The following is an 11,581-nucleotide window of genomic DNA, read 5'->3' as shown; positions in this document are numbered from 1 at the left end:
AGGGCATATGAGGGGTTGTAGCCAGAACAGAGTGCTTTGGTTATTCAGGGCAACCTGGTGGCCCCTATCTGGCCACGCATGGCCACCATAACTTAGAGCAGCCTCTGGGGTTTGTGCAGACCTCCAAAATTCAGAGGGCACAGAGGTGGCAGCCACCTTTGCCTCTCATCTGGGCTTTGCCTGCTATGTTCTGCTGTTCAGGAGATGCAGCAAAAACTAGGGCTCAGTGAAACCCCTTCCATGTTCCACTTTAACCTTTTTATAATGGCACATTCTGGCAGAGATGCGTTGAAGGGATAAGCTGAAGCAAAACAATGACATATCCCCTATTTAACTGAGGAATATTTTGCAAACTAATAAGGAATACCGTTTTTATGATGTGGTAGAATATGTTCTGTTTGTCACAAAAGAATGTCCAGAATCCTCCCAAAACTCCCTTCCCTTATTGTCCGCTCTTTAAAAATTGCATCACTGTTGTAGCCATAAAACCAGTTAACAGAGTTTACCATGGAATAAACAAGAGACAGCATCCTTGTTCTTTCTAGTCATATTTTCCCTTATGACTCATAATCAGCTACTGCAAGCAGAAGTTAGACTGGAGGACAAAAATTTCTAAAGTTATTCTGAGCCTCCCCTCTGATGATCAGATCTTGGTACAGTCCAAAGAAATTTCAGGTTAAGAAGCCAGGGACTCTTTGTTTGCAGTATTGATTTTGGAGATTTTGTTTGCCTGACAGCTCAGGAGCAGAGACTATATAAGCCAGGTAAGTGCCAATGTTAATAAAGCTAAAATGTGTTTAGTGGATTTGCTTGATTTGTTACCAGAAACAAAACTCTCTTTATAGTAATGATAATCACCATTTCGACTTCACTTTGATAACCACAGTAAGAAAATGCTGTACTTGTTATAACACAGTAACATACATACTTTAGATAATCATGGCTGGGTTTGATACTGAACACTGATTCAGGTTTTTGTAAATGATATATTGTAAAAGCATGACTACCCAGGCACTTCTTCTGAGATAACCAGTCTAACATTACATGGAGTCTGACTGTTCTACAGGTGTGACTTCCACACAGACACAAAAATCAGAAGGGCCAGTGTTGATAAACAATGTGATTACAATCTCACTGCTAAACCAGTTTCACAGGGGGTACGGAATTGCACCTTCTTTGATTTCTTAAAAGTATGATCAGTTCTTGTTGAGGACTTTTCTATTGCAAGTCTCACGTGGGCATTTTAAATCTTTCTTTAAAAGAGATGTTGATAATATCTAGCAAGAAGTAGGTGCTTAGCATCATGGATAAGTAAGCATTCAAAATAATTTAACAAGAATACCTTATATTCATGGACTCATATTCATTAATTGTCATGGTCATCGTTAAAACTGAATAGAATGTGAGAGTAGGAATAAGAGGTTTTTTAGGAATTGTGAAGACAAAGTTGCCTGCTTTATTTGCAAGCAGAGAACATGTCTAGAAGGATTCCACAAACATTTCTATTGGCACACTTTCTCTAGTTTGTACACTTATTCCTAATGCTATCCTGGCTTGCACTAGTGTTAATTGCAAATATAGCATAATTCAAACATGCTCAATTATTTTCTTTCCAAATCAAGAGTGTAGTCTAAGGCTCTGACCTTGTGTTTCTGGAATTAATTTGAATAATAACTAACTGGTTTTATGACCATTGGATAAATCACTTAGGGGCAGCTTTTTAAAGGCATTTGGATACCTTAAAATTGAGATAGGCACCTAGGTATTTTTGAAAATCCCATTAGGCACCTAACTCCTCTTTGGTGCTTTTGAAAATCCCATTAGGCAATTAAATGCCTTAAAATCTGGCCCTTAGCCACTTTGGCTCGGATCCTCAAAGCTATTTAGATACCTAAAGATTCAGAAAAGTGCCTAATGAGATTTTCAAAAACACCAATGAGAGTTCGGCACCAAGGTACTTTTAAGTATCTGGACCTTCATGCCTCAATTTTCCCATCTGTAAAAAGGGAATTACTATGCTGATCTATTTAAAGGACAGGTTGTTAGGAATAATTTGATAGAGTTGGATTCTACATAATGTGCAAGGCACCAAACTGGGTGTGGTTTGGGGCTACACCGCTTCAGAGAAAGCAGAAGGAGGCAAAAATACAAAGTATCTCAGCTGTATTTTTTTCATGAGCAGAAATTAGCATGCTACGCTCCTACTTTCTGAATACTTGAGAAGTAGGACAAGAAAAATGCTTGTATAATCTCCTTAAGACTCAAACTTGGGGAAATGTATGCCTATAATATTTACTACTATGTGTACATTCTGATGTAGCTTTAAAATGGATAAAAGGTCACCAATGCATACACAAAACATGATCATAGGTGTACATATTCCTTTTAAGAAGGTACTCTATACCTGAGAACAGATGCAGCACATTTTCCTTAGAAGGGATACAATGGTAAGTGGATTCCGTGCGTCAGCATGTGTACATGAACAGCAGAAAATGTGCTGGTACTTTCCACTCCCCATCAATAAATGTAGCTTTGGTTCAAACACCATCCTTTTTCTAAAATGTGCCTGACTTTTGATGAAATGCTAGACTTCTGAGCTAGTAATACGGCTCTTCTGCGGAATCCATCTCTTCTTGATCCTTCTACTCCTTCACACATGGAGGGAAAAGCAGTTAACATATATTTCCCAGGCAGCTATGTGATGAGAAACTTTTCCTCTACAGGGCAACTGAGGGGGAAGGGACTGGACAAATCTAGAAGTGTTTCTCTAGGTACATGTATTGTACTGACTTGGAGTGGCTGTGACTGAAAAAGTTCCATAATCGCCAACTCTTTTTTGGCACGTGTGGAGTTTACTTGGTTTGCAAATTCAAAGTTTTGTTTTCTAACTGCCAGCCCTGAAAACTCAGTCTGGGCTCTGAGAGTTCAGCTGGCTTCCTTCTACCTTGTGCATCATCACCAGTAATAGAGGTGCTTAGCTACACCCGAGGAACCCTGTTACCTTCAGCTCATGCCCTGAAGCACTTGAGTAACCTCATTAACATTAAGTGAGTTTACAAATTTGTAACTGATGACATAATCCAGAGATAATAGGGTTGCACAGATGCAGCCTAGGGTCACCTTTGTACTTTCCTGCAATTCTATAGCACATTTCATCTAGAAGGGTCTCCAAATGTTTGCCAGCTTTGTATATGGCTAGGTTGTGACTAAGAGATTGTGCATAAACTCCACCTCCCATGGAGTAGCCCTGGGAGGGCTTGTGCTTCCCTGGCACACGTGTGATTCAAATTTCCATCCCTGCTTTCACCGTGAGCCTAGAGATTAATTTACTGCTGGCCAGTCCCAGAAGTAAATGACTACCCACTCCACAGTAACAAGTAGTGGCATAGAGCTAAGGCTCCAGCCATTCCCCATCTACTCCCCATCCACTTGCTCCAGGGAGGGTATAAGCAGGCAAGCAGCCCTGTTTATTGCTGCAGAACTGAACCCCAGTTACGGTAGCCTGTGTAGGAACATCATAATATTTGTCGTACAAGTCAGAGTCTAGCCCTTAGGAATTGCTTCACCCACCACTGAAAAATTCCCTCCTGCTCCGTTCATTAAAAAAATTATTCAGACAGGGTGTATCACATCAACATAACCCACAAAACAAGCTATAGGGTGCAATTCATTCTTGCAGAACTTCAGTGAAGCAGATGGAGTCGCATCAAGGATGGACTTGGGCCAGGAAGCTTCAGTTACCCTTCAAACTATAGTGTTCTTTGTAACAGGAGCCTCCTCTCTCCTAGCTCCCAGTCCGTAGGCGGTGTAGGGGCAAATTAATAGGACCAGGAAGGACCATTGTGATCACCTAGTCTGACCACCTGTATAAGACAGGCCACAGACCTTTCCCCAAATAATTCCTTTTGAAATCATACATTGTCATAGTGTGATCAAAAAGAAAAGCTTCATTAGAACATCATAATGTAGCTGTGGCAGAGCCGTTGCTAGCTTTGGTACCTCCCAGGGCCAGAAAATGCATGTGCTCATGTCCTTCTTCACCGTAAGAATTAAATCTGGCTGCATATGGAAACTTCACTAGAGTCCCTGACACCGTCTACTAATAGCAGTTGTTGCTGTTTCCCTGGGTAATGGCCAGTCCCATCTGATTACCTCTGGCCTGGTACTCGTGTCTGCTCTGTACCATCCCTCTCCTGTATTTCCCGAGTTGGTCTGAATATACAGATAAAGGACAAATATTCTCACTAGAAAGTTTAAGGCAAGATACTGTAGGTAGTTTTCCCCTTTGTAGACATACAGCAAGAGGACTGCCATAACTGTACAACTAAAAATGCTTGGCACCTCTCGGTTTATTTGGTTACACAGTCTTACACACGTGTGTCTTTTCCTTAGAACATTTCTTCAACTGAACTAAAAGCTAGTTTTTGAATAGAGAAACCTTCACATGCTTAATAAAATACCAAGCTATCTAATAGTTAAGCACATATTTTCTTTTCAATTTTCCTTTCTAACAGAGTGACTTACTGCTGGACAAGAGAAGGGCTAATGCTTCAGGTCAATTTAGCTACCAGCAGAACTCAGATCATGTAATATAACTTGGCAAGTCAGCAACCAGATGAAAATGTTTCTCTCCAAAATGGTTCTGAGCGAAGTACAGATTTCACAACTGCTTTGAATTTAGCCAGGCTGTTAGCACAGACTTGAAAAACCATCACTTTATAAAGCCCTTAAATCTGAGCAAATAGAAACAAAGCACTATAAAATTCTTCTCCTAGTTTCCTGGAACCTCTTTACATTAGGAATCTTTCAGGGAAATAGTTCAGAGCTTGCAGTAATTTAAAGCGTCTGGCTGTAAAACGAGTTTGCTGGTCTAGTCCCTGTGAAGTGAGTTCTTGGAGTGCATGCTACCAGGAAGAGAGGCATGTTGACTAAAATACCAAAAGGGTATGTTTGATCTCAATCGAATAGCTGGCTTTTTACTTTGCTTGCGAGATTCTTTGTTTTTTAAACAGGAGTAGTCAAAGGAACAAAGAAAGTTTTTTGGCACAAAATATCTAGCAGGCTACACAACATAGCTAAAAAGGGGGTGGGGAGTGGATGAAACAAACTGAAAATCTTGACTTGGGCTGTGAAAAATGATTGAACTCATTTAAAATCTGGGTGCACTGGCGGTCTAGTTACATTAGCCCAACTCCTTAAAAGTTCTGCAGCCCTGCACAGAAGCTGTTCAGATATCTATCCCTACCAACTAAGCCCCCTCCACCAGCCAGATGAGGGAAGTACATGGAGGTCATCTCAAAAAGCTTTAATGGAGCATGGAATAGAGATTTTTGAGACAGGGATGTTGTCCTAAGTCTGTCTTCTGTGGGCTTCACTACAGGATTCAGTTGGAAGGAGAGAGAGCTCTTATCCAAATCCATGCACAATTGCAGAACAAATACAATATATATGTGGCTAAAAATTCTCCCTTTTTGTGTTGGCTTTTGTGTGAAAGCCTGTGTGTGTGAATTCTGTGTACAGAACTGTCTGTCTGGATGTATAATGAAATAAATGCATTTCCACTAAATCAGGCCCCTCTCTTTGAAGATAGATCCAGATTAGAAGGCAGCGCTTGCTGCAGCGTCTCGGAGATATGTTGGCCTGCAGAATTGAAAAGCAACTTTGTGCTTGTTTTTACGAAGGTGAAAACAGCCTTTGTGACTTCACTGTAACCTCACTGCTATAAAAAGAAGATATGCTTGTAGACAGCAAAACACACTAGTTGTGGATAGCTGTGCTTAAAGGACATCATTTAAAAATCACACTTCTTACTGAGTAGTCCCATGTAGGTTAGAATGTTTCAGAAACACCAAACTGGCAGATTAGCAAAGAAATATCTTTCTCCATTATTTTCAGCATGTTTCCTGTGTGCATTTGACAGCGCTTTGTGTATAATAATTCTGACTGCTTTCCCTGCATGACCAGTTAGTGAGCTTTCTGTTTTTGCTGTTATGAGTCTTCCACGCAGCACTGGGGCACAGAAACTTTAAAAAAAAAAAAGTTATTGTAAAACCTTAAAACTCAGCAGGGGCACTCAGAGGGATAGTGCCTGAAACTGTTCTTAAGTCTCCTTACACAGATTGGATTTCAGGTTGATGGCCCTTTAATTTTAGAACTACTGATAGTGCCAGGACTCTATTTGCAGCTATGCTGAATGTGATTTAGCTCTGTGCTTGCTCCAGCTGGGGAAGTGTGGCTAGATAGTCATTGTAAGTAAAGATCAAATAATACTGTTCTCTTGCAGTTAAAATAAGGAATGGGCCATGTGAGCAAGAGCTTATCAGAAAGGAGAACTGCCTGGATTACCTTCACTGTCTGTGCTGATAAATTTATTCCAGTCAAAATCTCCTGGAAAGGAACAGTTTAGAAAAAGTCTTCCAACCCTGATGTTAGTTCCTGAGAAGTCCTGAACATCCTCCATTCAAGTTGGTTTCAACAGGAGTTGTGGGTGCCCAGCACCTCCCCGAATAAGCTTTCAGGTCTGCCGTTTGATTGTGTTGTACTGGGCAGGGGAGTGAATGAGGCTTTACATTCCTGTGTCTGGAAGCTTAGCTGGAGAGTCTAAAGAATGTAAAAGTAAAGAGTGCCTCTGTAACTTGATAAAGTCAAAGAGGGGATAGTTTTACTAGAGTCTATTGACCTGCAGGATTTTTCTGTCTGAAGGACTTGCTTTCTTTAGTTACTGCATCCCAGCCTATATAGCAATGCTGAGGAGGTTCTCAAATTGTTGTAACATGTTTTTAGGACCACTCATTAGCAGGCATTACTACAGGTGATGTTTCTCATCACATGGCAGCATACTGAGCCCTAGTCCAAGGCACTCAGGAGAGGTTGCCTAGCCTTGCTGTATTTGCTTGCAAGTCCAGTAAGTGCCAGCAGTGTAAGATGTAAATATTTTATAGTAGCTAACCAAGGGACTAGGGGGTACGCTGTTGAAACAACATCCTCCGACCCATGGCAATATCATCTATTTCCTCCCTTCCTCCCCCTGGTCACAGTAGTATCTGAGCACCTCACTATCTTTAATATAGTTATCCTGACAACACAATGCCCCTGCAAGGTAGGGAAGTACAGCTAGGGAACATACTCTCAAAGTTGGATGTTTTACCCTCACTGAAGTAGCAGAAATCAGTTGGAGCCAGACTTCTAAGTGCCTTTAGGATCTGGGTCTAAATGACTTGCCCCGGGCCACACAGGGCACCTGTAGCAGAGCAGAGAATTGAACGAGGGACTCCCAAATCTCGGGCTTGCAGTCTAACTCCTGGGCTATTCTTCCTCACTAATATGCCTAATAACTAGCAAAACTGACTCCTTCCAACACAGCTGCCCTGGAGACCCAGCTGGCTAGGCAGATATTGGTTAGATTATGTTCTTTATTGTATGACCGCCTTTATACATTGCTGCAAAATAAGCTGTTTTGTTGTAGCTGGGGGGGATTTTAATCCTGAAAGGATTGGAATTCCCATCCAGTACAGCACACCAAGAGAACGGATGGGTAAAGTCATTAAAAACCTAGCTCTGTGAATTATGCAATGACAAGTTGAAAACCTTATCCCCCTGGAACAATTTTAAAAACAAGCATATCTTGCAAATAGACTCGTAGTTTGGGATCTTAGTCAGCCAGTGGAGACTTTTTAATGAGAGAACGTCAATGAGTGTTATCATGAGGTAATAATCTGTATTCCATTCAAATTAGAGTAATTAATTTTTCTCAGCTCTCTTTCTCTCTCTCTTTTTTTTTTAATTGGTGAAGTATTCCGCACTTGACTTTGAAGCAGGCGGGGGTTGGGGGGGAAGAAGCAAATCTACTTAATATTCCTTGTCTTTGGAGACCAACTGCCAAGCAGGATATCGTCTTTCAGGATCATTAATGAGAAAAGAATTGCCTTTAAGAAACGGGAAACTGTTTAGAATGATACAGTAGCACTGAGTTGTTTCGCCCCTGAACAGCCAGTATACATACTGTTGAGCTCAAAGGCTGTTTGTATTGACATAAGGAAATATCTTCCTCTTTGAATCACATAGGTAGTAAAAGGTCTAATTCTGGAGGGATTTGAAATATGCCCATTGACTTCAGTGGGGCCAGAATTTTCCCCAAAGTCTTTATACTTGGGCAAAACTCCCATTTGTTGTCAATGGTTTTTGCCTGAGTAAAGACAGAGAACTTATTAAGCAGGCACTTCAGGATTTAGCCCAAGAGAACTAGAAATGGAAAAGAAATACAGGATCATGGACTATCACTTTTCTAGTGCAGGGTAGTCACCCAGTCTCTGCTGCGCCTTTCCGCATACACTAACTAACATCAATACAGATCAGAGATTTTGGCTCTAAAGGAAAATCTGCCATGCTTAGTTACACCTTTGGGCCAAATTCTGGCTTCAGTCCGTGCGCAAATAAATGCAGCAATGGAGGATGCACATCTGATATCAGATTGCTCCTTTCACTCCAGTGGGTGATGGTGCTAACACCTAAAGAAGATCATTCTGATACTTTGAATAGACCTGGGTGAACTTTTTCAGATGAAAATTTTGTTCACTGAAAAATGCATATTTGAGACAATCAACACATCTTGCAAACTCGTATCAAATTCATGGAATGGTTTCAGCTAGGGGGGAAAAAAAGAAAAATTCCAAAAGTCAAAATGTTTTGCTTTTTTTTTTTTAATTCAAAATGTTTATTCATGTAAAATTTTTGCTTCAATTTTATTTTTAAAAATCATAAAATGGTAAGAAAACCTTAAATGAAACGAAACGTTTCAGGTCAAGCAGAACATCTTGTTCAACCTGAAATGAAACTTTTTTGGCTTTTGCGTTTTTGCCCCATAACCAACCAATCAGTTATTTGCACAGCTCTAACTGTAATTGCATGCCCTGTTGCTATAATGTTATTGCTTCTTATGCTCTACAAGGATATTTTACACACACACTGTCCTCTACTTCAGTCACAGTATTTTTATTATTGCAGATCATTTCAGGGAAAGAGGAGGATGTGGCCCTGAAAATATGAGGGAAAGAAGAGGCAAGGATTCGCCATACAAGACATTCCAAGCAGAATGTGTTCGTAATCCCCCCATCCTCTCTCTAACAGCCTGGCCATGTAGAAAATGGAGCTGTGCAAAATGTTATAAAAGCCATAGACAATCCTGAATAATTTCTGCTAATAATTCATGTTTACTGCAAGTATAATACTTGAGCTGTGTGATTGGTCGCCTAAATCACATGGCATGTTTGTATTACCTGATTGCATAGTCATAACTCTTAGAATCAATGCAAACACAGAAAGCAAGTTTCCTATTCACTTTCCACCAGGATTCTCAAATACCTGCTGCTTCTGTGAACATTGCTGTCAGGAAAATCAATTCACTACAATATCTTGAAAAAGCAAAACCAGCCAAAGCATATTCCTTTAAAAATTCAAATAGCTTTCTTGTGGAAATTGTATTGCAGTCTTCACCCACCTCTAGTCTTCACCATTCATGCATAGAAGTGGAGACAATTAGCGGGCCCCATTTTCTACTTGGCTGTTGGAGAGAGGAGGGGGTGATTAGGAACACAGTCTGCTTGGAATGGTCTTGTATGGTCACTTTCCAGCATTATCTGGGTATCTTTTATTTAATCATCTCCCTGCCACTGTGGTGGCTTGGGGCACCTCTGTCCCTCCTAGTCCCTCCCTGTAGCATATCATAATCTAGTCTCCTGTATGCTGTAATATTTTGGTTTCATTTCAGTTGCTGGGGTTAAGTGCGGGTGCTGGGTGGTGTTTAGTGACCTGTGATATACAGAAGGTCAGAATAGATGATCTGGTGGCCCCTTCTGGCCTTAAACCCTCTGACTCTGAATCCCACCAGATGGAAAGGAGACCAAAACCTTCCCAGGTACTTGAGCTTGGGAGCACACACCCACTCTGTTCAGAGTTTACCTTCCAAGAACCCTAGAACCATGAGCAAAGAAGGAAGTGCCATGCACCTGCTCTGTCCAGAATCTTCTTTATTATTCTTCCTGATGAGATGCATCCTCAGAGTTCTCTCCGACTCAAAAATTAGGGCCTGTGTAATATCCGAAAAGATAAATCCTTTTAAGACTTCATGATCTAACCCCAGCCTAATCTAATTTGTAATCCACCTTTTATCTGACATCAGTCTATCATTTTGCCTAGAACTACTGGTTGTGCAATCTGTTTGTTTTAAGAGCATGATGAGGGGGGAATCCAAATTTACACAAATTATTAATCTTAATCTAGGCTGCACAGAGGACTATGTTTTCATCAGTGAAATCGTTCAAAGATCAGAAGTATCATGAACTCAAGCAGCAGTGCATCAAACAAGGACGACTCTTTGAAGATCCTGAGTTTCCAGCATCGGACGAATCCCTTTTCTACAACAGGTGCCCCCCTGGAAGAGTGGAATGGAAGCGGCCAAAGGTAATTTACACCATTCGTGATGAATGGATCCCAGTTTGTGCTGCTCATCTGCAAGGTTAACAGAATCCTTTTAATTCCTATTCATCCTTCAGGAGTAAAATATAATTTACAAAACAATTCTTCTCCTCCCTGTCCCGCAAATCCCTCCTCCCATTTATTTCATACATTTGTAAGGTAGAGACAACAGACTTGCTGTGTCAAATTGCTGTCCAGACTACAATAATGCCTTAATATAGAAAGACACAATGTGAATTATATGCTGTGCATGACTAATTATGTTTTTGGCTATTGCTAACTCTCTAATATAAAACCAGAAATATGAGGTGACTATAATCTTAGTTCCATTTAAATCAACATTCTCTGAATTCACTGAAAAAACTCTATCTGTAACAGCTCACTCAATACAGGAATATGTTCTTGGAGTAAAATATTAATTACCTGGGTCAGTCTGCAGAGAAGTCCCTTTTTGGCCTACTGTGCTGACAGAAGTAGTACAATAATGTGCAGAGTTGGTTAATCATGGTTTCAATTGTGATGTATTGAAAACTTTATCAAAATTACAAGCAATCACTTTCAGTTAATAAGGGGTTTTCTGGTCCTCCTTTCAGGCTAGGGGGCTCTGTAGGGAAATGTGCAATCTGAGTTTTGAGAATTCAGTCTGGAAAGACCCAGCCTACAGGGAGGTGGCTCGATTGTGCCTCTCTGCTTAAGGGAACAGCCTGCTTTGTCTCTCTCTGTTTTTGATTCTTGTGTGTAAGGTTCTGGATTTTAAAAAGAAAGTAGTGTTATGTTGCAACTTTCCAGCAAGAGTATTTTATAGAACATCTCTGTTTGTGTGCCACGAACATAACACACTTCCTTATCTGTCACTTCGGGAATCCCTATATAGGAAAATAGGAATTGCCATACAGCATTCAATTCTATATCTCTTTTTATACCACACTCATCACCATAGTAGCGGAGTGTCTTCCAGTAGTGCATTAGAATCAGGGCCGGCTCTGGCATTTTTGCCGCCCTAGGCAAAAAAGCCCCCCGCTGCCCCCCCCGCCCAGCGCGGCAGTGGAGGGCACCGAGCCTGGCCGCGGGCCCGCAATCCCCGACCGGCCGGAGCGCCGGGGGGAGG

General features: G+C 41.0%; 1 protein-coding gene across 3 annotated transcripts in view; it reads left to right on the top strand.

Moving 5' to 3' along the window:
- The first annotated feature begins 666 nt into the window (after positions 1-666).
- Positions 667-11,581, top strand: part of CAPN6 (calpain 6) — a 76,544-nt gene continuing 65,629 nt past the window's right edge. For 2 of the 3 annotated variants that reach the window (XM_026652984.1, XM_026652982.1), the window contains exons 1-2: positions 667-764; positions 10,279-10,458. In XM_026652984.1, coding sequence (XP_026508769.1) covers positions 10,294-10,458 — 165 coding nt within the window. In that variant the 5' untranslated portion in view covers positions 667-764; positions 10,279-10,293. Of the gene's footprint in view, positions 765-6,419; positions 6,519-10,278; positions 10,459-11,581 lie in introns of those variants that run through there. The other variant, XM_026652983.2, reaches the window with a different exon arrangement.

This window comes from Terrapene carolina, unplaced genomic scaffold, assembly GCF_002925995.2.
Source record: "Terrapene carolina triunguis isolate 2854851 unplaced genomic scaffold, T_m_triunguis-2.0 Scaffold131, whole genome shotgun sequence".
In the NCBI taxonomy this organism is placed as follows: Eukaryota; Metazoa; Chordata; order Testudines; family Emydidae; genus Terrapene; species Terrapene triunguis.
The sequence above is the reverse complement of the archived record's forward strand: the minus strand, read 5'-3'. Positions and strand labels throughout refer to the sequence as shown.